The sequence below is a fragment of the Eublepharis macularius genome, chromosome 13, assembly GCF_028583425.1.
Source record: "Eublepharis macularius isolate TG4126 chromosome 13, MPM_Emac_v1.0, whole genome shotgun sequence".
Lineage (NCBI taxonomy): Eukaryota > Metazoa > Chordata > Lepidosauria > Squamata > Eublepharidae > Eublepharis > Eublepharis macularius.
Window position 1 is genome coordinate 42,653,267 of NC_072802.1, and position 25,295 is coordinate 42,678,561.

A 25,295-nucleotide genomic window follows, 5' to 3' on the forward strand; every position below is an offset into this window, starting at 1 on the left:
CCCCGGAAGAACTGAGGGAAAATACGCTGCAGGTGAAGGGATAATCTCAATTTGGGGCCTGTTGTAGTGGCAATTTTAACTTAGGAACGTGAAAACAGTGACCTGTGGAAGTCCTGTATTTGAGAACAGGAGCAATCTTAGAATAAACATAGGCTAAGAGATGGGCAGAGAAGATTGCACAGCTGTGGAGCCCTATTTCTGTCAGCCTGGGAAGCTGACCAGATGGAAGGGGCCGCACATGTTTTCAGCACACATTATGGACAAAGGAACTGATGTAAGGGCAGTGATAAATCATATTTTTTTAAAAAATCTCTTGAGCTCAGATCACAAGTGCAAGTGCACTTGTTTATCTAACCACACGTGTCCGATTTGAAACTTGTTTAGGACTGAGCATGAATTTTGCAATCTCTGGTGTCATACCTGATAAGCTTTTTTACAGGAGAAAGAACGTGTTACAAAGAAAATATGCATTATAATAAACTGGCCACTTCACTGTTTGTGTGACAAATGCGAGTCTGGAAAGTGAACGTTTTCACGCTTATTCATAGGGGAGGGGGGAAATGGCTGGAAAGGGGCACATGAGGGATTAAGATAGTTTGCTGAGGCCGGGTGCAGAAGGAACCCAAACTAACCATGATTAGACAGAAGTATGGGGAAATAAAATGGGAGGCTGTTCATGCTGAGGTTTGGTTTGGGTGCCAAAATGCAATTGTTTTTCTCAGACTTTCCTCCTGCCCTTATTTTCTATTTGTCGCCTTTCTGTTTTCCTTGTGCTTTCTTAAACCACCTTTGAGAAACTTGGAAGAATTTATTCGAGCATACACGTTCTTGAGTCAGTGGTGCTCATTTCATCAAACACAAGATACATGTAGGGAGAAGTGTAAAGAGTGTGGTTTTAGCAAGGCTTGACCTCTGACTGACTCCTCTCCTTGGGAGAAATATGGAGGCGATGCCCTCACAATAATAAAACAGTATCAGTAATAAGCTCATCTTTGTGCCTGTCCCCTTTGTGTAGAGATCCTCTTCAGCATGCAAAAGTCAACATTCTTCAGTTTGAGGGACGCAGTGTCCAGTCAATTCACCTATTTGATCAAGTAAATAGGTGCACAAAATTTGTTTTGAAAATATTAATGCTGACCATTGTAAAAACTGTCATTGTAGAATGTAAAGGCAAGGAAAGTATGGTTTTTCTTCACAATTATGCATGTTGCTTGTACACAGATATTTGCAAACTTAATTGAGAAATCACTGACAACCTGTTTGATTAACTGGCTGAGATTTGTTGAATTCGGTGGCATCAGCTCAGAAGGGGGAGGAAAATAGGATATTTTGCCCCAGAACCTGCTCCTCATAAAGCAAGAGAGTCTCTGCCTCAGTTCCTGTATGTATCATTGACCTTTGCCTTAGCCTTGTTAAATTACTCACCAGAATTTTTGGAATTTGGTTTGAAAATTTTCATTAAGAGGAAATAGTATATTACAGGGTAAGATGACACTAATGCAAGATGACATGGTGGCATGTGTCAACAAGTACACTGAGTTAGATATTTTATATAGTTGTATGTGAAATGGATACAAAATTAAGGCTTAAGTAGATACATACCATTTTTAACCAGTATGAAAGAAGTTAAAATTAGTTATTTTGCCTACTAGTATGGGGGCAGCACCACATCTGCCCCAGATCCCTTAAACCTCTAGGCGGCCCTGAGCTTGACACGGGACTTTAAGGCACCTCATCTAAAGCTTCAGCACAAGTTTTCAAAAACAAGCCATACCACCATCCTCTCAGGAATACATTGCCAAACTGACATCCCAGAATTCTGCATATCATCCAGCCTTAATACATAACCCTCTTTAAGCCTCCGTACAATTCTGTACAGCAACAACAGCCCCATGACAAACTAAAACATGCAACCTCAGAACTTCCCAAAGCCTGTTGTCCGCAATATTAGCCTGCAAATGCCACAAAACTCCACGAGTTTCTGGAGAAGTTGATAATACCAATGCCATGCAATCCTTTCTGTGGAAGGGCCTTCAGGTTCATCTCCAGCTTGTAATCCCCCTCAACACAGTGCTTAATTAATTAATTAAAATGATGCCAGCCTATCTGGATGTGTGACCCACTGGAATGGAAGCTGCTCTCCCAATCCTGTATATGTGGAAATTCTCAACAGTTACTCACCCTCTACACCTACTTCGGGGCACTGCAATTCATCCTTCAAATGTTCTAGGGTTGAACTTTGGCACTGAAAACATGCCAACATATGCCAAAGTTTGATTTTTGGTGAGCATGGCACAAACTAAATCCAGCATTAAATTTTTCTCCAGTTTAGTCTCTCAGGGTTTTGCACTTCTCACAGTATTCTTGATGTGTTTTTCCTTTCCACACAAGCAAAAAGCCTCTTGCAAATAATTTAACAGGAACATCTCAAGATATTTTGCTCCTTCAAGCTTAAAATATGTGCTACCAGAACCTTTATAAGGTTGCCATCTTTTGTTTTCAAGAATCCTGACTCTTCAGGCTAAGTGCCTCTGAGCATGACTGTTTTCCACTGAAAATGATTATTTTAAACAACTTTAGAACATAATAGTTATGGGACAAAAAAACTTTTTTTAAAAAGATCAGTGTAAGGATAGATAACTTTTGAACATGTGCAGCGTGCTACTGCTAGGGATTTCTGCAAAATATTGAGTATGTTTTACAGATAGAAAATACTGAGATCAGCCTCTAGGGTCAGTATGAATTTATTCAAAACATACTGAAAGCAGATCTCAAGAGCATGAGCAAGCCCCAAATTATAAGTCAAGCCATGCAAGAGTTTTGTGGCCCTTTGTGGATGGTTTATCCTAGCATAAATAGGCAGGTAGGTTGAGAAGGGCTTGCCATGAGCGGGGGCGGGGGGCATTTCCTTTTGAAAATCTTGCAGCAATGTGGGCTTCCTAGGAACTTGTTCTGAGGCAATCAAGGGGGAAACTGTTGGAGATGAACTGTTATGCTCTACCTGTGATTTCTGTTACTCCTGTACAAAGCATGTCAGCCCTGTGACTCCCAGGCACATCTCAGGAACCAGAAGGGCTTGCCTGGTCACTATTCAAACTTCATGGTCCAAGTCTGCAGAGTAGCTAGGGCCACCCCCACCCCCCAATAGTTGCAATGCACATATGAGCATACAAAAGCCAAAGGAAAATTCAAAACAAGCCAATAAATGAACAAAATGGTGCAGAGGGGGGAATGCCAAGGGGAAAAACAGTCCTGTTTTATTTTTCTTCCTTCCTTTCTTTCTGGGGGGGGCTTACCAGCCGAAAAGCATGACCAGATAGGTTCTTTTTGTCAGACGACAGCTCTTAAGTCTTTAGCTTGTTTGATTAAATTATATACTGGTGTTTTATTCATTTGTATTACATTTGAAGTTATATTTAGTACACTTTTTTGTTCCAACCTCTCTGGTTTCCCTTCTTCTGCAGAGTTGTGTTTTTTCTCTCCTTTTGTTGTTGTCATCAAAAGTTGCTTCATGTGTTCCTTGATGAGAAAGCTAACAGTGTCTCAAAGTCATATTGTGGGGATTAAGAAGTTGTAAGACAAAACAAAAATATACATTGACTATCATTAGATATGAATATGTGACTTCTGGATTTTAAAGATTAATATTTTTACTGCAAGAAGAGATTTTCAAACATTCTTGTGTAAAGCACATTACCCAAACCAATAGACCACTGCTCAGTCATTCGTTCACTGCTAAATTGTACGCCCATTGTTTATTTTGTTGTGAAACCTGATATTTTCCTTAGGCAAATATTGGAGGAAATGTTATCCAACATGATCCTTCACTCCTGAGAAGCTTTGCTATCCTCCCCAGATCCCTGAGCCCATTTACGGGGAGGGAGAGGTATAAATTTGATAAAATAAATTGCTCTACCTCCCTTGCTGGCAAAAATGCTTTCTAAGTAAAGCTCCGGAATCATGGAATCTGATGACACCCTGTAGTAGATGGCTTCTATCAGGGCTTTTTTTCAGGGGGAACGCGGGGGAACGGAGTTCCGGAACCTCTTGAAAATGGCACTCTAAACTCCCCTCTGTCTGGAGATCAGGAGGCGGGGCCACCAGCCATGTGACCATTTTCTCTGAGGGCAACCTACTGAGTTCCACCACCTCTTTTCCCAGAAAAAAAAAGCCCTGGCTTCTATAAACTCAGATTCGGGCGACCCAGGTTCAAATCCCCACACTGCCATGGAATCTTGCTAGGTAACCTTGAGCCAGTCGCACACTCAGCCTAACCTAACTCACAGGATTGTTGTGAGGATAAAATGGTGAGGAGAAGCTGTTTTGGGTCCCCATTGGGGCAAAAGGCGAGAGTATCAATAAAATATATTTTTTTCATAATCAAAACCTTTCCTGTTCTTTAATGAAACAAAGATACTGTACTGCACTCCTTCCCTTTCAGAGACTCCTAAAATACCATTACACAACCTGACCACAAAATTCTAGATTTGTACTCTTTTTGGCAAATACCATAACACTAATTAAATAAGAAAAGGAGCAAAAAGTGGTTCCATATCACCAGAGGGCTCCAGGTTGCCTCACACTTTTCAGATTAAGGGGTGTACATAGCATACAGCATCATGTCAGAATGCTACATGTGCTTGATCCACTATGTGTACATGAGGAAAGGCTGTTGCAGTTGGCTGCAGCTCCCTGGTACATGCATGCACATATGAAAATAAATATATGAAACTACTTCCAAACAGGATGGTGTACACAGTTAGGGTGCTTTCTTGCATGCAGCTTAAAGCAGTTCCTATTTTAATCAATTTGAAATGTGAATGTTAAAAGCCTTCAGTGGCTAGAATGCTTGTCTGAATTATGTATGCTTTAGTTCCACTTTATCAGTAATCAGCATTTGATGACCATGTCATCAAGAAAGAAAACAAGGAAACAAAATCTTCTTCACAGCTTGTACATTTTTTCTTGATTTTCTTTGATGTCTTCTTTTCCATCTTTAGAACTCTAATATTTGTTTAATTTTTATTTTTCTGTTTTCTTCTCTCTTTGATCTCAGATACAGTCCTCATACATTAGAGGATGAGCATGCTGGGAAGGTGCCTGGTCCTTTTTTCTGTTGTAGGTTGGTGGGCTAAAATTTACCCTGCCCTCATATTCACACAGGCACTTGGAGCAAGCAGTTTCCCCAGAAAAGACATGTATGTCACCTGTTTAAAGATGAGTGGGACATGATTTATCTGTGCTGACCCTAAAGAAAGAACAATACTGTTTGCTATTACTTAATAATAATAATACCATTTGATTTATATACCACCCTTCAGGATATTTTAATGCCCACTCAGAGCAGTTTAAAAAGTATGTTATTATTATCCTCACAGCAAAACACCCTGTGAGGTGGGTGGGGCTGAGAGAACTCTAGAGAGCTGTGACTAGCCCAGCTGTGACTAGCCCAGCTGGCTTCAAGTGGAGGAGTGGGGAATCAAACCCTGCTCTCCAGATTAGAGTCCCACACTCTTAACCCCTACACCAAACTGGCTCTCAAGCTAGCTTGCAGATTGTTATTTGACAAAATAAACATCACGTGAGGAAAGTGATTAGGTCTCAGTAATTTAAACTATTGTACCTTGACAACGTTGAAGTTATATCTGATTGTTGTTGTGGGTTTTCCAGGCTGTATTGCCGTGGTCTTGGCATTGTAGTTCCTGACGTTTCGCCAGCAGCTGTGGCTGGCATCTTCAGAGGTGTAGCACCAAAAGACAGAGACACTGAGAGATCTCTGTCTTTTGGTGCTACACCTCTGAAGATGCCAGTCACAGCTGCTGGCGAAACGTCAGGAACTACAATGCCAAGACCACGGCAGTACAGCCCGGAAAACCCACAACAACCATCATTCTCCGGCCGTGAAAGCCTTCGACAATTATATCTGATTGTTAAATATGTTTTCACATTATTGTTGATGTTCAACAATAATGTGAAAACATTATTGCGACTTTGTTTTACCAGCTCATTGGAACCTACCTTGTGCTATTCATGCCATGTAAAATATAGGAGAAAAATCAAGCCTATAGGTTAAGCACACACTTCTGAGGAAAAGGTTACTGTCCACCTTCCTTTTGTTTAGTACAAATGTACATGTCCCTAATCTGCGAAGTGTTTGACTTGTTCTCTTTCAAAGAGCTGTGGACACATTTGCCAGTAACTGTTACAATTGTTAACTGAACATTGCTGGAATCAAATCATGCCCAAGAATAATAATTGCAACACCTTCTCTTCCGTTTGTATGTGACAACTAGCTGAAGCCAACCTCCTACTAGCTCTTCTGCTACTACCTCAACAGCTAGCTTACTGCATTTGTCTGCATTCTTTTCCATTGCTTATTTTATGTGTAAATTGAGAAGCAAAGGTAATATTTGGTGTGTGTGTGTGATCTCTCCTATCCCATTTATTTTACATATTTTAAACAACAGTAAACGCATATCCCAACCCCTATAATCCAAAGAGACCTTATTGTAGTTTACAACTATAAGACAACACCCATACTATTTAAAAGCAAGCAGTGAACATTAAAATGCAAGCCATTAAAAGAAATGTTCCACTTACTACAACAAGGTTTTAGAAATGGTTAGAGAACCAGGACCAGACCCTAAAAGACCTTCCTAAAAAGAAAGATCAAGCCTTCTGAAGACACTAAGAGCAGAACCACAAGCGACAAAAGGCACAGGTTGGACACTAGTCAGCTTCCCTCAAGTTTTGATGGGAAATGTAGGCATCCTGGTCTTGCAGCTTCTCTCTCCGACTGCCGTCCAATGGATTTTTCAACTGTCACTTGTCCAACATTCCGCCAAGCTGCCTACATTTCCCATCAAAACTTGAGGGAAGCTGGCAAGTGTCCAATCTGTGCCTTTTATCACTTGTGGTTCTGCTCTAAGAGAACTTGCTTAGCAAGGCTCTCTAGGGAAGAAACTCTACAACACAGTTTCTGCCCGCCCCGGCCAGGCACTTTTCTATTACCTTTTTTATATTATTCACTTTTATATTATTCACTCAAGGAGACTTGTCCCTGATCAACTATTGACTATTGTTTATTTGCCAGTGTTTTTTGTACTTTTAAAGAAATATTAGTCATTTTCCTTATGTTAAATACTTGTCTAATGCTAATTGCCTTGGACATATGGTTAAAGAGATAGTACTGATGTTTACTGTGAAGGAACAGCCTTACAATCCCCTCCCATTGCTTTTAGGTGGCCCATTGGAGGTCAGGAAAAAAATGGCTGTCTCAAGTCGTTGCTCGGTGGTGCCCCCTCTTCCTGTCACTCCCCAGGGGTGCCAGAAACAATTCCTGCTGCCATCCCTGCTGAATCTGAGAGTATCTCCTCCTAAACAGAGTTGTACATCTAGCATCTGTATTGTCGTTTATAGGCTTCACTGCCACACCTCTTGCTATGCTCCTGCAAGTCAACATGAGGGAGATCTCACAAGTTCACAATTTCAAGCTAGCATGCTATGGGGGTGGCCAGCTTATGTGCTGCCCCACCCCACTGCAGCACTTCGGGTAGCAAGACTGGATATATGTGGTGTTTTTTTAAGAAATCAGGCTTAGAGCATTCAAAATATAAGAGAGCTTAATAAATGAATCACAAGATTACACATGCTCTCTTCAAGCATTCAGGCTGAGCAAGGAAACAAAGAAAAGGAGAAAATGCACAGTCCTCTTTCCTTTTCCTCAAAACCTATACTAAACAATGTTTAATTAGTACAGGCTAGCTTTACTTGAAGTTGCAATAGTTTAAAGTTCAGCTAGTACCTTAATTTTCATGGTTGGTTCTTCTTTCCATTGTCCCTGGCCATATGGATGAGATGGTGTTCCTAAGAAAAGCTTAGCCCTTCATGACTTGTGCTCTCAAGACAGGAACTACAGAAGGGAGAGAGTTTCTTTCTCATGTCCTGAGTTTAAATGACATCTATCTTACTCCCCACCCCCCATGAGTTTACTATTCCTTTCTGTTCCAAGGGAACAGCTTCCATTCTATCAATTTGCCTGTTCCCCTCTCTGTCCCACAGAGGGCTCTGTGGTTGGAGCTTGACGGCTCTTTCCTTTAGGCTCCTTCTTTTTGCCAGCAACAGTTTCTAGGAGGTTCCTGCTCATGGACATTGTGGATTCTTGGGTGGAAGAGCATTTCTCCACATTTGTAAAATCCAGTAAGAAATGAAAGTTTCAGTACATATTGGTAGCACAACGGATAAAACTTATAAACCATCTTGGAACATACTGGTGCCCTGAACTAATTATACTTCTTGTGGAAGTTTATTGTTGTGGTTTCCCTGCTTTGTGCAAATGTTCATTCTGCCTCTTTCTGTTCTCAGGTTCTCCCACTTGCTAACTTGGTATTATGGAGCAGATTACCAGAGGAAAATACTAGTATGGATGGTCTTTTGCAAGTTTTGCCAGAACTCTTTCAGTTGCAAGGGATAGGTTTTTAATATTTTTTTTATCTTAACTTTTCCAGCAGGTGATCATTTGGTGTTGCTTTTTTGGAAATTTTGTGAATTTTGATAGTTTAGCCAGTGTGGTTTAGTGGTTCCTGTGTCAGACTAGGTGGTGTGAGACCTGGGTTCAAATCCTCACTCAGCTGTTAAACTTGCTTGTTGATAGTGGACCAGTCTTAAAACCTTCAAAAGGTTACTATGAGGATAAAATGGAGGAGGGGGAATCATATCCACCACCCTGAGCTCCTTGGAGGAAAGGAAAGATAAGAGTGTGACAAACATTGTTTTAACTCTATTACTTGGCCTATAGTCATATCTGTAAGCCATCTTGGGCTAAGTAGGAAGGGCAAGATACAAATATTTTAAATAAAGTTAGGAAGTTAACTTGGAGCTAAATCTAGTTGATACTAATGGGCCTTCCTTCTGGGTTAGTGTCTTTGAATTGTAACCTAACTGTACTTATCACAAATTTGTTGTTCATTGACTTCGATTGTAGTTATCTCAGTTGTTATCTGTGTTGTAAATGTGAAAAGTTTAGTTTATCCTTACATTTTGTCCTCGGAAGTTTATGGTTAAGATCTCTCACAGACCAGTGAGGTGTTGGTGGTTGTGACCATATCTAGAGAACCTACAGACTTTGACATGGATGTGCAAACACCGTGGGTTAGTGGTCACGTTTCCTTACAGTATCTTATCTCCCAGTGAGTTTTATTTTTAGAATGAGGGCAAAGATTCCCCAGCAGCAAGTAAAAGTACCGCTGTTCCTAAACCCACTGAAATTGAGTAATTTCAGTAATTTCTGATGTGTTAAAAGCCAGAGGTGGTGTAGAAAGGAACTGATTCATTTCTGCCAGGAAATCATAGCTCTTCTTAGCCTTAGAGCAAAAAAACCCAGCCATAACCAACCCCAACCTTTTAATTTCCTTCACGTTTTGTATTACAGAACTCTATATTTATTTATTTATTTGATTTCATGTATAGTCCATGTTTCTCACTGGGACTCGAGGTGGATTACAACTTACTGTAGAAGTATTCAGGCAATAAGCTGATCACAAAATATAACACTTGAATGATAAAATTTGATCCTAATGGCAAAGATTCCTAGTAAAATGAAGCAAGCAAATTACAAAATATAACATTTGAGTGTACTAGCAAGGATTCTTGTGAAACAACATAATGCAGTGGGCCTGGGGTTGAAGGTGTGGAAGGAAAAAACACCACAATATACCTAATAGAGGTCACCTGCTGAGCTGATCCATTGCATCACAGCTAATCCTCTACAAGAATGCCCTTCCGAATAATCCTTACTTTGTACATTTTGCAAAACAATAGAAGTGCAGGGGCCTTCCTAATAGCTTTGGGCAGATTATTCCGTAACAGGGGAGCCATCACAGAGAATGTGTGGGAATGGGCAATTACTGATTCCACCTGTTTACAGGGTGGAATCTTCAGAAAGTCTCTGTATGAGAAAAAGAGCCCTATTTTACCTATCTATGAAAAAGTGATGATGAGGCGAGGCGCAAATACTGAGAGACTGGGGAGAAAAGAAACCTTGCTGTTTGCTCCACTGCTTCCTGCCTCCCCTCTGCTGGATGGCTGTTGATGGTCATAGTCATGTATGTGCAAAGGCAAAGCACAGACATCTGTTACAGCAGGGCACACAAGTTTTGTTTTATATCCAATCAGTGAGAGCAGCTGAGAAGACAGATTGGCAGACACTGGAGGGAGTTCACATGAATCGCGGAACAACACCCAGATGTAGCAGGCTACAATGGATTTTCCATAAATCCCTGTAAACACTTAGTCATTCAATGGGATGATTGCCTTAACAGTATAAAAAGATTAAATGGCAAAAACACAATATATTTTAAAAACATTTGTGTCTGTTTTTTAGCATGTACACCACACCTACAGGAATGTTATCACTCCATTCAATAACCCTTTTGTTTGAACAAGGGTTTTTGTGCCTTAATGGATTCTTAACAAAATATGTGCCCACTTATTTTTTTATAGTAATAGTCAGTGTCCAGTAAGTTGTCCACAGATATTGTTATTATTGTTTATTATTATTAACATTATTTATAGTTTGCCTTTCTCACTGAGACTCAAGGTAAATTATACAGTGTAAGACAAATGATAAATGGCTGGGATATTGATTTAACAATGCAATAGGGTTTGGATATCACTAATCTGAACACAGACAGACATTTGAAAACAGAGCCAAAAAACTAAAGATAAGCAATAAAAATGACATGTTAAACAATGCAGGAATTACACAATAGGAGCACAATAGCAACAGACAGTACGCAGTAGCAGAGTCTACAGTCCGTCCTTTTACCAAAGCCTCTTTTTGAACTGTTTCCTTACAGTACACCTATGTTACCAGTGTAAAAAAACCCTTCAGAATAATTCAGTTTTGCATAGTTTGCGGGAAGCCAGGAGAGTGGAGGCTCACAGGTAGCCCATTTCATAAGGTGGGTGGGGGCACTACAGAGAATGTATGTATATGGGAAATAATTGATTTTGCCCATTCGCAAGGGGATACCTGCAGAAGGTCCTGCTTAGGTGAGTAAAGCTGCCGTGGCGGAGCATAGGAAGAGGTGGCCCTGCAAATATAAAGGACCAAGGCCATGAAGGGCTTTGTATGTGATAGCCAAAACCTTGTTGAGCCTAGTAACTTACGGACAGCCAATCGAGTGACTGCAGAATGGGAGTAATATACATGCTCTGCCTAGATCCTAATAATAACTAAGCAGCATTCTGCACCAACTGGAGTCTCCGAGTTCTTTGAGGAGTGACCAATATAGAGTGCGTTGCAGTAGTCTAGTCTCGATGTTACTGTGGCATGGATCTAGGTGGCCAAATCAGCTGTGTCATGGTAGGGGGCTGTCCTCTGGGCTATACTGAGTTGGGAGAAAGTGTTTTTTTGTAACTGTATTAAGTTGCTTTTTCAACAGCAACGCTCAATCTAGTATAACTGAATCAGCAAGAGTCAACTGAACTCCATTGAAAGCGGGAAGTGCAATGTTCTTCAAGAACTCCATCTTCCCAGCCAGCATCATTTCCATCTTGTCTGGGTTCCATTTCAATTTGTTCACTTTTAGCCATTTGACCACAGCAGCCAGGCAGCGACTCAAGACTTGTATGGCATCACTAGGGGATTTGGGTAGAGAGATATAAGCTATAGGTGGGTGTTATCTCTGTATCGATGACATTCAGTTCCTCAGCTATGAATTATTTCTGCTAAAGGCTTTATACACATGGGGGATTAGGTGTCTCTTGGCACTAATCATACATAGATTGCAACAATGGGGGAGGGGCTAGGGCCCTCCATTCTAATTTGCTTTAGCAGTGTAAACCCACAAGGGGAGGGGTGATTCCACATAATGCATTTAGAATGCCAGAAGGAAATCATCAACTCATATGAACAATTTCATCAGACTCTTCTTAGGGGGTGGAATAGGGTAGCATTTGTTGTGTGGCAGGCAGTACATCAACAGAGAAAGCTCTTTTTTATTGTGTTCTTGTGCTGGGAGAAGCTTCATTTTTTCATAGATCAAATAGTGCTCAAACAGAAAAAGCAAACAAGTAGTGCTTCAGGTTTCAACCCCCCTCCCCCAAAGTTCTAAAATAAAAGAGCACAGAGGAGGTCAATTTGCAAGCTTCCTTTTCTTGACAAACCAAGTATCATAGAGGCAGCTTTCCCCCCACCCCAAAACCCGAGTCACGGAGAAGTCTGAAAGAAGCTTGCATTTCTCCTAGCAGCTGCTCTCATGCCAGTGTCAAAGGCTGAAAACTAGGGCTCTACATTAAACAAGCGCGACAAGATCTGAGGCCAGGGTACCTGCTCCTATATTTATTTGCCCCAAATCTTCAAAGGCCCTGCTTTTTGTGCCCCTATCGTCTGATATATGGAGGGAGGCACTAGAGGGTGTTCTCTGTGATGGCACCTCAGAAGTGGAAAATTCTCCTTACAACTATCTAGTCTGCTTAGTTTTTACTGCCATCTTAAAAGTTATTTTTTCCGTTTACTCGTGTTGCTTTTTGTTGAGTCTGATGTATCATTTGGATTTGCAGTGCTTTTAATATTTGAGATGACTGTTCTGTAACTTTAAAAAACCTCTGCTGTAGTTTATTTGATGTTTGCACTTTGCTACTTCTTCCTTCTGCTCTCTTGTTTATTAACACATTTATCTTGCTGCTGTTAGTTGTTGGAGCCAGTGTGGTCTAGTGGTTAGGGGTGGCAGACACAACTAGTCTAAGAGAACCATATTGTGCAAGTATGACATCAGCAGACCGCACCCCATGGATTCTAGTTGGGGATTTAGCAACATTTATCATTCACACAGACACTATGACAATCCCTTTTCATAGACAAACTCACGCAGACTCTTGCCTGAAGGCTGTGCAGGGAAGGAAGTGAGGGTTGAGTCCTTCAACCTCCAATATCGAAATTATGAAATATCAAAATAATGACACTTCAAGGAAGTGAAACTTCAGTAAAATTCAGGCACTGAACTGTCCTGCATAGGAAATGCCCATGAAAGCTTCCCACATGCTTCCAAATTTCCAAAAAAGAAATGGGAGAGAGCCATCAGTGCTGTCAGTGGGGGAAAGAGAGGCATCATTATCTTCAATGATGTTTCTTTATAAGGCAAGATCGAAATAACGGAAAAGTGTGCTCAAAATTTTTTTTAAAAAACGGGCGGGGAAAAAAAGGTCCCGCCCAAAAAAGCAGTTTTCGAGCGGCCGTGTGACCGGAGGGACGCGCGAGAAAGACGGATTGGAAGCAGGGATGTGAACGAAGAGGAAAAAATCGCGGATTGGAGGCAAACGGAAGATATCCGATAAACATGCGGGTAATGGGTGAATGTGGATTCGACCCAGTTTCGCTGTTTGAAACCTGGCTCCCTGGGTTTGTTGTAGCCAAGACTTCCTTTAATGGAACCCCCAGCTGAAAGGCTGTTACTACCACCACCACCCTGTAGTCCCAATCCAAATCAGATCCCAAATATGTGATTTAACCCCCACCCCTCCCCCTGCAAAAACTAGGGGGAATTCTGTTCACTGAATTCAATGTTACATGTAGACGAGTCCTCTTACTGGATGACCTTGGGCCTACCTACTTGTGAAGAAAAAAACCAGAACTCTGCACACCATCATGTGCTCCTTAGAGGGAGGACATGAGGACAGGATAAAAATGCAATAGGTATTAGATTGGATCCAGACAGCTTTTTCATTCAATCTCACCCAATTCTCCTCCTTGCTGCAGTCTCAGGCCCCGAAAGGCTTGTGTCCACAGCGTAGCCTTTTGGATAGTCAGAGGGAACCCCCACCTCCATTTTTCACTAGTGGAAAAGCTGGCTGGATCCAACTCATTCTCTGCTGCCTTTTGCTCTTTTAAACAGGTTATTCGCTGCTGCTAGTATGTGTTAGACTTGATATTTTTAAACCGCTTTTTGGAAACCATGTTGATATGCTTTTTGGTTGAGAGGGAGCTGCAGAAAAGTTTTCAATAAATAAAGGGTGAGAGTACTGGGTTGGGAAAGAAAACTTTAGGAGTTTATGGGGATAATTGATTGAGTGGGATGTTCTTGATTTGAAAGGGAAAGTGACTGGGAGGCCACCAAATATGTGGGAAGAGGCTGTGTTTCACTAACTCAGAAGATAGTTAAATCAACTTTTGGCACTTAAAAATGTTGGCACTTTAATTTACAAAGCTGCTACCAGCATTCAAACACATCAGCATAGTGATTGTTTTGCAAATACAACCTGGAGAAGAGTCATAAGGACACATCTCCTGATTTTTGTGCATAGTCCTCAACCTTTCTAAGGCTGTGAGCAGCTTTGGAGCTCTAATGCAGGGTGGGGGACACAACTACAAAATGGCTGCCTCGGGAGGTGGAGCTAACCACAAAATTTCAAGGGGTGAGTTTATGCATAACTCTAATAGTAACTCTTCAACCTTTAAAAATATTTTCTTTTATATACACAGCTTACCTTCAGTCACTCAGTGAAGATCCTTGTGCTGGGGTGGCTGCCATTGGCAAAGCTATGTTGTTAAAAATCTGCACAATCTATCAGATCTCAGCCAATCATAAGCCCTGTTGGGTAAAAGCCCATATGGCCCCACCCACATTCTATAAATTCTTGGTGGGTTCCAGCAACCGTATCAGCAGGTTCCATGACATCCACAGAAACTACATTGGGGACCCCTGGTACTCCAGGTACAATCTCCAGTTTAACAGATCACAGGGCTGGGGCTTTTCTTTCCCTGAGATGTAGGAGAGCCGCTGCCAGTCACAGTAAACCATACTGGGCTAGAAGTACCAATGATCTGATTTAAACTACCAGGGCACTAGAAAGTGCAAATCTTGGCTCATACCCACACCCCCTTTTCCTTTCAATTTCAAGCCATGTTTTCTGCAGTTCTGTGTAAAAAGAAATAAGGTGATCTGAAAGTAAAGAAGTAGCCGACTGTAGCATTCTCTCTTCCTTTTGGGCTGAAACAAATTTGGTAATCTTGGAATTCCTAGATGATGCATCTCAGGTATAAATAAAGCACAAAAGCTGCATTTATTTTTAGTCTGGTTTGTATGTTTTAAGTTTTGTTGTCTGTTTTTTGGGTTTTATCATAACCCACCAGGTTCTTTGGAAGAGAGTTGTGATAGAAACATTTTAATTAAATTTCTCTGGAGTCACTTTTTAATTGGGGGGGGGGAAGTATGAGACACCATTCCATAACTCACGAGGAAACGCCCATGACAAACCGCCCCAATGGACAGAAGAGGCAGTTTCCCCCTTCATGCATTCACTTTCTAAAGAATCCTTATATTTGATCCAAAAGCCTTTTCAGATGAAGACAAAACCATCAAAGCCTCTTCAAGGCTTTCTATTCATGGACTGGGGGGTAGGCAGGAGAACCAAAGGGGAAGAACAAGCCCTCTGTAATCAAGGAAGTCCAAGATCTCCAGGAATCAAGCAGTGAGCTCCCAGTATCCCTCTGGTCAGCAGAATCTATTGTAGGCAGAATAAGTAAATGCTAACATCTGTTTTAAAAATGTTTTGTTTTCTGGATGCAGAAACTGGACATTTTTCTTTTGGCACAGGGAACATACCCTCTATTGAATTTTACATACTACAACCAACCACTTATTTACAAAATGGTTTTACCTTTTATTATATTCCATTGTACAACTTTTACATGGTACCGATTTAAAGTTCATTCCTCAGTACATCATCATCTGATAAGTGCCTTTTGGCATCTTGCATAGATTTAACAATGCAAATGATACAAAAGAAAGCCGGGAGAGGCACTTCCATGGTTGTAGTTGCTTTACGTAATAAGCAATACCCTGTTTAAAAGTCTGTTGACTCTGCTTTGCAAAAAAAAATACTGAGTGTATATACTAGTCATGTATTTGACTGCTGACAGCTTCCAGGTCAAGCTGAAAGTGTTCCTGAGAAAGAGCTGTAAAATATCAAGTTACTTTTAAGTCTCTTTACAGGTCAGGAGTAGATCGGATTGAGCCATAGCCATCCCCTGATGTTCCACTTATGGCACAGAACACATGTAAGGTGTTGTGTATCCATGAAGAATGGATTGTGTCTTCTTGGTAGATCTAGAACAAAAAGCCAAGATGGCAAATTAAGCAAAATGCTCTCATTTTCTCAGTAACAAAGTTATTTTGACAACAAGATGGAAATGTACCATGATGTTACCCAACCTTGTCTTCAAAGCTGTTATTGCAAAGGCAGCATTAAAAAAAACAAACAAAAACAGGAAAGAGAAATTGTTTAGCAATCATGGTAGCTTCAAATGTTTCAAGTAGCTTACAAGAAAGAGAAACAGTTGACTATATCTACTCAGTGCTACATGTGATTTGGTAGATCATTTAGTCCAGGGGTCTCCAACTTTTTTGAGCCTGCAGGCACCTTTGGAATTTCGTAGCAGGGTGGGGGCTGCTGCTACAAAATGGCTGCCACAGGAGGCGAAACCAAACACACGTATACACAAAAGAGGAAGGGGGATGGGAAACACAAACACAGACCAAAAAAGAAGCCAAAGGAGGAACAGCACGCACAGAAGATAACCAAAGGGGGAATGGGGATGAAACAGAACATTAAGGGGAGGAAGAGTGGATAACACACACAGCCAAGACATCATAGCAGCAACAGAGCTTTCACATGGCGGTTTCTGCTGCGGTTTCCCTGCCCAGGTCAGCATCCATCCTCTAGGTTTCTGGGACGTTTCCAGGTTTTTTTAAAAAAAACATATCAATTTCATACTATAATAACTACAACTGCAGCAGGTTTTGTGGATTCCCAAGTTTCAATTTAAAAAAGCAAGTCCCTAGCCCTTTCCCCTGTGGAGATAAGTCTTTCTCCTTACATCTCTGCAACGGAAGAGGCTAAAGACTTGCTTTTTGAAAAAAATGAAATCTGGAAATTCACAGAACCTGTTATACTTATTGTTACAATGGTATATTTATATAAATGTGAAAATGAAACAAACAAAACCCCCAGCGGTGGTTGGGAGGAAATGGCTGCTGCAAGAACAATGTCAGGGAAAATGGCTGCCATGTGGGCAGGAAAATCTGAACGTTCCCAGCAACATGGTAGCCATCCAGGTTATACTGTGATCTTACTGAAAACTTTGGAGCCAAGCATCTTTGAGATAGATCAGAAAAAAGCTAGGTGAACCCCAGGAGGTGCACAAATGCACCATGATGCAGTGGGGTAGCAGGGAAAAACCCACTTCCCAACATGATTGAGCCCCTATGGAAACCTGCCAAGAGTGGAAAGGGAGGATAAAGCACACAAAACTGTTCAGCCTTTACAATGCCCCCACCTACTTTCCTGAAGCACATAGTGGGTGCTTGGAGAAATGCCTGCAGGTGCCATGATACCCATGTGTACCGTGTGGGAAAACCCCAATCTAGTCAAACTCTCTTGGCATGAAGACATTACTGTATCTTCATACTTAGTGAAGCCTCTATCAAAAGAAATGCTAGAGCTAGTCATGGCATTTCCCCCCTTTTCTGATCTTGAAGGTTTGAAGAGTGTTCTGGTGTTTAACTCAGGGCTGCTGCATGGAGGCATACACTGGTCCATGTAGCCTCAACTGTTAGTGCTGCAGCTGCTATAAACTGACGCAAACACTTTCTTATCAGTCAGCCAGCACATGAAAGCACAGCTCCTCTTTGTTTCAACAGGTTTTGTGCAGGAGAACTCAGATTGCACCCCATGTATCCTTCCACTTAAATGTCTCTGCCACATCTCCGCAGAGGCTCAACAGCAGGCTATACAACTTCAGGTTTATATTTTTAATCAGTCCACAGTGGGTGGATGCCATTTTGGAACTACCTTTCAAGGAATAGTACACTGAGAACGAAAGTAGATACTTTTTTCACCTCTGAAGATGCCTGTCACAGCTGCTGGCGAAACGTCAGGAACTACAATGCCAAGACCACGGCGATACAGCCCAGAAAATCCACAACAACCAAGGACTCCCGTGTCTCCCCAAGCTATTTTCCAGCCAAAACAATGCTTGAGGGTGTTATTTCCTCAGTTTCTTTGTGCATGCAGCAAAAACTGGGAAATAGCTCCCACTAACACACAGTTTTCATGCAGAAAACTAGCTTTTTGGAAGACAGGAGCCCTTCCTCACGTCCTGGTGGAATTCTGAGCCTATTTGGGCTCTGCATTTTTTTAAAGAAGCCATTCCCTGAAGCTGCTGTGTGGCTGCAGGGAACACAAGTTGGGTCCATGGAGAACTAATGTCTAGTTCGGCTCTGGACTCCTACTGGAAAGCTTACATATTTGCAGGGAGAAAAAATCTGCAGAACAGGCTGCAGCTAATGCCAGCACCCACATCTAATGAACAGAAGCCTGAAATACTCTGTCTTTTTACTGAGTTTCTACACACCATGCAATTCATAGACACACACACACAAGCAAGTGAAATGGACAGGGGAAAATGTTCCTTTCTTAATTTGAGGTGGAGCTAATTTGGGTTGCTTCAAACCATGCCTGCAGCTCCTCTCCCATTACAGTTAAAGATATGAACAAATCCCTCTTCTGTGAATGTCTTAATTCTTGGTGGTATATGACTTCACATAACGGCCAGCTACTATGCCTCTTAGTTTGCTGGGAACAGATTAGTGCAAGACAGACTTATCAATCCATATTCTGCTCCCCACAGCCATTGGAACTAGAAGAGGGTAGAGAGATGAACAACGTACCATTTTCAGGTTGGTAAAAGAATAAGTGAAGCACACATGTCAGAAAGAGCTTTCTGATTTTGAAAATCTGATGGACCAAGACTATACATTTTGACTTAAATAAACTTCCTCTGGATCAATATACAGCAATCATATTACAGTTAGGAATCAGTGGATTTCCTCACTGTTTCATTAGTTTTCCTTTTTTTTGGTTCTAACACGGGTCCTTTCAGGAAGGAGGGAGAATTTTGTGAAGTTGATAACAGACTTGAGAAAGGAAAAAGTTTATTCCTTTGAGATGTGTAAATATTCTTAAAATAAAATAAAAGGCTTTCCTCTCTGCAAAGAAAAATATTATCATTGCCTTTCCACAGAAGCACACTAGAACACAATCACTATGTGCGACATAACAACAAAGAAATCCCATCAAAACTAACCCTTTGTTATCCGCCCTGAGCCTGCGAAAGCAGGGAGGGCGGAATATAAATATAATAAATTAAATTAAATTAAATTAAATTTGTGTGCTGAGACAATTTTATTTTTCTTTAGAGCATGCAAAGGGCTAGACTTGAAAGGGTTTCTATTGTGTAGAAGATCACAGCTTCACTCTTCTGCAGCAGAGAAACAAACAAGAAGTGCTTTCTGGCATTCCTGTAGTTAGTTTTGAAGGGATCTTTAATTTTTACTTCTGGGAATACATCTCTGGAATAAACTTGTATATGGATATTGTAAGTTCCACTCTAGTAAATGCTTCTGGTGATTCTTATCCCTCCCCCTGCAAAATCCGGGCAACAACTAAACACAGGAGGATTCCATAGGCATCGCTAGCAGAAACCAATTCAAAAGGAGGATAAAAAACATGCTCTTAATTTCCAGGGTATTAATCTTGTGCATCACTGAGACTAAAAACATTCTCCTGGAAGACTCTTCCAAGATACATTCTTCAATGTTCTGGCTCTTGTAAGAGTTCAGAAAAAAAAGTTTAGAGTTTCATTACAGAATCCAGAAACATTATTTGGAGCACAGTAATACATTACCTAAAAGGAATACATATACTTCATTTATCAACAGGAGCATCAGAGAGGGAGAAAGGAAGACGCTGGGGACCCTTGCACTGTATGACAGGATCTAGCTCCTACTGCTGAGTATTCCCTCCCCCCGTACTCATTTTGATTCCTGTGAGCAATGTTAGGAATCAATTGTGGCTGCAAAGTGGATTCAATACAATAATATGCTTAAAATTTTCTTAGCAAATGTTACATTTTTATAAAGAATCCAGAAGGTAACCAGGAAATTACAGACCAGTTAGCTGAATGTCTGTCCCAAGCAAATTAGCAAAAACTGTAATCAAAGAGAGAATTGTTAGGCATATAGAGGAATAAGGTTTGCAGAAGAAAACTAGATGACTTTTGCAAAGGGAAGTTCTGCCTCAATAACCTTTTGGAATTCTTTGAGAAAATGAACAAACATATGGCAGCCAAGTAGACATTATATACCTAGACTTTCAAAGACTTTTGACAAGGTATCTCATCAAAGACTTCCGAGTAAGTTTAGCAGTCGTGGGATAATAGGATGGACTCTTTTATGGATTAAAATTAATTAAATGACTGGAAATAAACAGATGATTCTCTCAATGGAGGGAAGTAAGGTGATGAACATTAGACCAACCCCTCCCCAACTTTAAGTATATGCTAATGGCATCTGAATTTGCTGAGAGAAGGAGCCCTTGGGATTGGATTGGATAGCTCAAGGAAAGTATCACCTCAGTGTGCTGCAGCAGTGAAAAAGTCAAACTCTATGCTGGAGATTATTAGAAAAATGATTGAAAATAAAACAGCCATTATTATAATGCTCTTTATAGATCTATTGTGTGGCCTCATTTGGAATACTATGTCCAAGAGGTGTGTGATTTAGTATTTCCAAATAAAAAATATACCCAAATAATACCTGGTATTACTTGGTTATATTGTCATCCCTGGATAAATCCGGATATATTCGAGTAAACTAGTTTTCATGTAACTTTGGTGGAGTTTTCTTTAAAAAATGCAACATCCCAGCTCCCTGGATAGGTTCCCCAAAGGGAATAATGGAGACGAATGTATTTGGACTGCTGAATAAAACCTGGATCCAAATACTAATTGGTATTTTTGGACCCTAATATCTGGAATACTGCATATATATGGTATTCTGGATATGAATAATACTGATTTCTGTGTGTGCGCACATCTCTACTATATGCAGTTCTGGTTGCTGTATCTCAGAAAGGACATTTCAGAGCTGGAAAAACCAAAGATGAGGGCAAACAAGATGATTAAGGGGCTGAAGCACATTTCCTATGAGGAAAGGCTGAAGAGACAGGGACTTCGTAGTTTAGAAAACAGACAATTAAGGGGGGATATAATAGAGGTTTGTAAAACTATGCATGGGAGAGAGTCGACAGAAAAGACTTTTTCTCCCTCTCCCAAAATACTAGAACTTCAGGGCATCCATTGAAGTTGATGGGCAGTAGATTCAGGATGGACAAAAGAAAATATTTCTTTACACAAAAAGTGACTAAAACGTGGAATTCACTGCCAGAGGATGTAACAATGGCCATGGGCACAGACAGCTTTAAAAGGGGTTAACCAGATTCGTGGAGGATAGGCCTATCAGTGGCTATAGCCATGCGACTAAAGGGAACCTCCACATTCAGAACCAATAAACTTCTGAATGTCAGCGCCAGAAAGCACCATCGAGGGAAGGCCTTGGCCTCTATGCCCTGTTGCTGGCCCTCATAGTAACTGGTTGGTCACTGTGTGAGACAGGATGCTGGACTAGATGGACCACTGACCTGATCCAGCAAGGCTCTTATGTGCTTGTATCGCAGGCATCATATAACAAGTGATTGCCCAAGCGTCTGCTACGGCCATTTGGTCTCCCTGCTCTCGCCTACTACCAAGGACTACTTTCAGGATCTCTGCTTTCTGACACATCTTTTAAATTTATACTTGTTTGCATGTGTTTTTATATATTTGCTTTTGTATTTATGCATTTTTGTATATTTTTCGCCTTTTCTTTGCAATTTTCATAATTCTGGTACAACTTGTACGTTATGCCCATTTGCATTTCACTGTGCTTTTTCTCATGTAAGAACTACAATTTTTCAATATGCTATGTTACTTAAAAATATGGTGAAATCAGGGTTCAACAAATTCCACGTGCCTGCTCATTATGGTACACAAAAATTTAATCGTGGTGGCTAGTATTTTTAAAAAGGCTCATTAAAATGCAAGACCCTGAAGACTGAAAAATGAACTTGGCTCCTAAGGCCAAAGAAAATTTGTTAACGCCTGGTAATAACTATCTGCGTGTTAAATTTTTTTTACGATGTTTTTTTACGTTTTTATACGATGTTTTAATGTTTTTATAATGTTTTTACTGTTTTTAATTTGTTGTCAAACCGCCCTGAGCCCGTCTGACAGGGAGGGCGGTCTAAAAATGTAATCAAATAAATAAATAAAAAAAGGAGAATGGTTACAAACCACAACTTTCTGGTGAAGAGTTAGGATTCTAGTTTGATTGAAGCAATGTCTTTGTGGTACCCAGTGAGAGCGACACTGGCTGGAAATCAAGTGTTAAAATCTGCCACCAGCCCTGCCTCGGCCATCAGTAATATGCTCCCAGTTATTCTTCAGAGGGTAATTTCCAAGTTGAAGTAGGGTGTGGTGCATCTTCAGTTTGCCATCTGCTAGGACCCGAGGCAAACAAGAACCTTGTTCTTGTTTGCCTTGTTCAAGAACCTTGTTCAAGGTTCTTGACAGTCAAGAACTTTGACTGTCAAAGCTCAGGCACCTTGCCCAAATCCACACATGTTCATGCCTGAGTTAGAACCCAGGAATGATTTCATTCATGGCTGATTTCTTGATTTTTTAAGACGTAACAGGCTAAGCACATGCAGTTTTGAGCAACTTCAGGAAAACAATGTTGTGGAGTTTGCAGCAGGTTTTTTTTTTCTTCTGAGTGAAAAGCTCCACTGCAGATTTTTGCCAAGATGTTTTTGGAGTTTCAGGCTGCTCTAGTTCTTCCACAAAGTTTCCAGTTCCTGTTTGGCAAGTGCAGTTAAAGATGGAACTTTGCACAAGTCTTCTAAAATCACTGCTCATACAAAACTTGGGCTTTGCAGAACATGGAGATCACCCCCCACCCCCAATATAAGAATAAATTCACAGAAGGGGAAGAATAGTAGGGAGAAGCAGACATGGTTTGCCAGATGGAAGGGCTGGAGGCCAAAGGGCGTAAGTGAGTCCAGTTGGCACGCTGACCTAAGAAACTGAGCCCACTGTTCACTAGATATGGCTCCATTCCTTCTGCTTATGGAGGCTGAAACAGATGTATTAGTAAACAACTTTTCTCATCCCCGAGGACTACAAAACTCATTTTAATTTTTTTAAAAAATTCAGTCTGGAGATGTTTGGAACCTTACATGGAATTTGTACATGACACAATGTGCACGTTGCAGCCTCCTGTATTTCAAGATACCTAACTGCAATTGGCTTGCAACAAATGTTTTTAATTCTCTCAGTGTTTTTCTTCATGTTTCTCAGTATTAGAATAATCCCAGTAGCTCTTTTGTGCACCCTTTATGATTCTACAGCATTCTTTTAAAATATATAAACATTAGGACAGGCTGTATCATTAGGACAGACTATAGCATGCCATTTGTATTTCTTCCACCCATCAATCAACATGGTAGATGGGGAAAAAAGCCCACAACAGCTTATTTGCATACTGCTCTGCAATGTATTAACAATGAGAGCCTATTCCAAAGGACTCCTAATAGCCCCATTCCTTAGTTGGCTGGCATGGAGACCTGCTTGCCTATTTGAATATTAACAGAATATAGAAGCTATCATACTTATATCAGTTGTCGGTATGCAAATCAAACAGTAGAGAACCAAGAGGGAGCTGGAAACAGAGGATGCATTGCCATGGAACATCCCTGGGGACATTTTTTTTAAAAAAAAATTACAATATTTACATACCAGCATTTCTCCAAACCAACTTAGGAGTCAAGGCAGGAAATGGAAGCCTGAGACTCCTCTAAAGCTTCCAATGCACTTAATGGGAACTTGTTTATGAAATTATTGTACAGAGTAGTGAGAATAGACCATTTCCTCCTTCTCCCAAAACATTAAAACTCAAAAGCATCCAATGAAGCTGGTGGGCCGCAGATTCAGGACAGACAAAAGGAAATACTTCTTTACAGAATGAGTGATTAAGACGTGGAATTCACTGCTAGAGGATGTCATGAGGGCCACAGGCACAGACAGCTTTAAAAGGGGGATTAGACAGTCATAGAGGAAAGATCTATCAGTGTCTACTAGCCATGGTGACTAAAAGGAATCTTCACATCTGGAAGCAGTAAGCCTCTGAATGCCAGTGCAGCAGGCGGCTTCAGGGGACGTTCTCTGCACTGTTGTTGGCCCTCTATAATAACTGGTTGGCCACTGTATGTGACAGGACACTGGACTAGATGGACCACTGGTCTGATCCAGCAAGGCATTTCTTATGCCTTTATTTCTGCTCTCCTTGCAATCTCCCCTTCCACTGCCATCTAAAGTGCAGAAAAGCTGTAGATAAGAGAGGAAGCGGAGAAGCATGGCCTCCCCAGCCTTGTGCCAATTGCTCCCTCCTTACTGACAGAAAAGGCTGAGATCCAGAGTTAGAAACCAAGAACAGGACAGGAGCCCTGGGCTAACAGGCTCTTACCTGAGCAAAACAGTCATGCTCCAGCCCCCCGTCCCTTCCCTCATTCTAGCCTCTTTGGCAGTTCCTGCACCTATTTATTGAATATGGGTACAAGTTTGTACCCTTCATCTGAGGGACTATAAGCTTTCAAACACAGGAACTGAGCTTGGTACATGCCTTAAAAGGGTAGCTGTATGCTGGGGGCAGACTGCAATAACATACTGTTTGTTTAATGGCCTCACTTATTCTGACAACGGGGTCTGGATTCCCTTGTTGCAGAGCCTGGCTTTTTTGTGGCTGCCAGGCACGTACTATCCTGATCCCATGAGAGTGTCCAATCAATACATACACATTAATAAGAGAATTTGGCTGCTGAAATTCTTGCACTTCACCATGCAGTAATTTGGCTTTTGATGCACCCCAAGGGAACCCTGGCCTGCTTCCTAACACAAATCAACAGTCCCTTTCTTGAGACTTTTCCATAGGAATGTTTGAAGCAACTTTGTGTGCATCTGCTTTCAGAGCAGCCAACCCAATCTCTACCTGTTCGTGTATGATGTCTGAAAGCTCTTTCACCATGTCTCTGAAGTTGGACTTCAGCCCTTCGTGGTATTCTGCTTGGTCCTCTTTGATTAGGCGTTCATTGAGCTCCAGAGCAATTCCGCAAGCGTGTATAAACTTCCTGTTGGGGGGGGAAAATAGCCCTTACAAACACAGAGCCTCTCATCGGCTCCACAGTCCAACTGAGCAGCACCGTGATTTTATTGATAAGGGAAAGGAAGAAAAGAAAATCACAAGTCTGGGGAATAGAGGGTACTCTTGGAGTGATTGGAGTAACTAGCTATTACATTGCCCGGC

At 41.1% G+C, this 25,295-nt stretch overlaps 1 protein-coding gene across 1 annotated transcript in view; it reads right to left on the bottom strand.

The window, feature by feature from the left end:
- Window positions 1-15,643: 15,643 nt before the first annotated feature.
- The window catches only part of DOCK11 (dedicator of cytokinesis 11), a 120,807-nt gene continuing 111,155 nt past the window's right edge, over window positions 15,644-25,295 (bottom strand). Inside the window, exons 52-53 of the mRNA XM_054996040.1 lie at window positions 24,981-25,119; window positions 15,644-16,109 (exon numbers count right to left, since the gene is read on the bottom strand). Coding sequence (XP_054852015.1) covers window positions 15,990-16,109; window positions 24,981-25,119 — 259 coding nt within the window. The 3' untranslated portion in view covers window positions 15,644-15,989. The remainder of the gene's footprint in view (window positions 16,110-24,980; window positions 25,120-25,295) is intronic.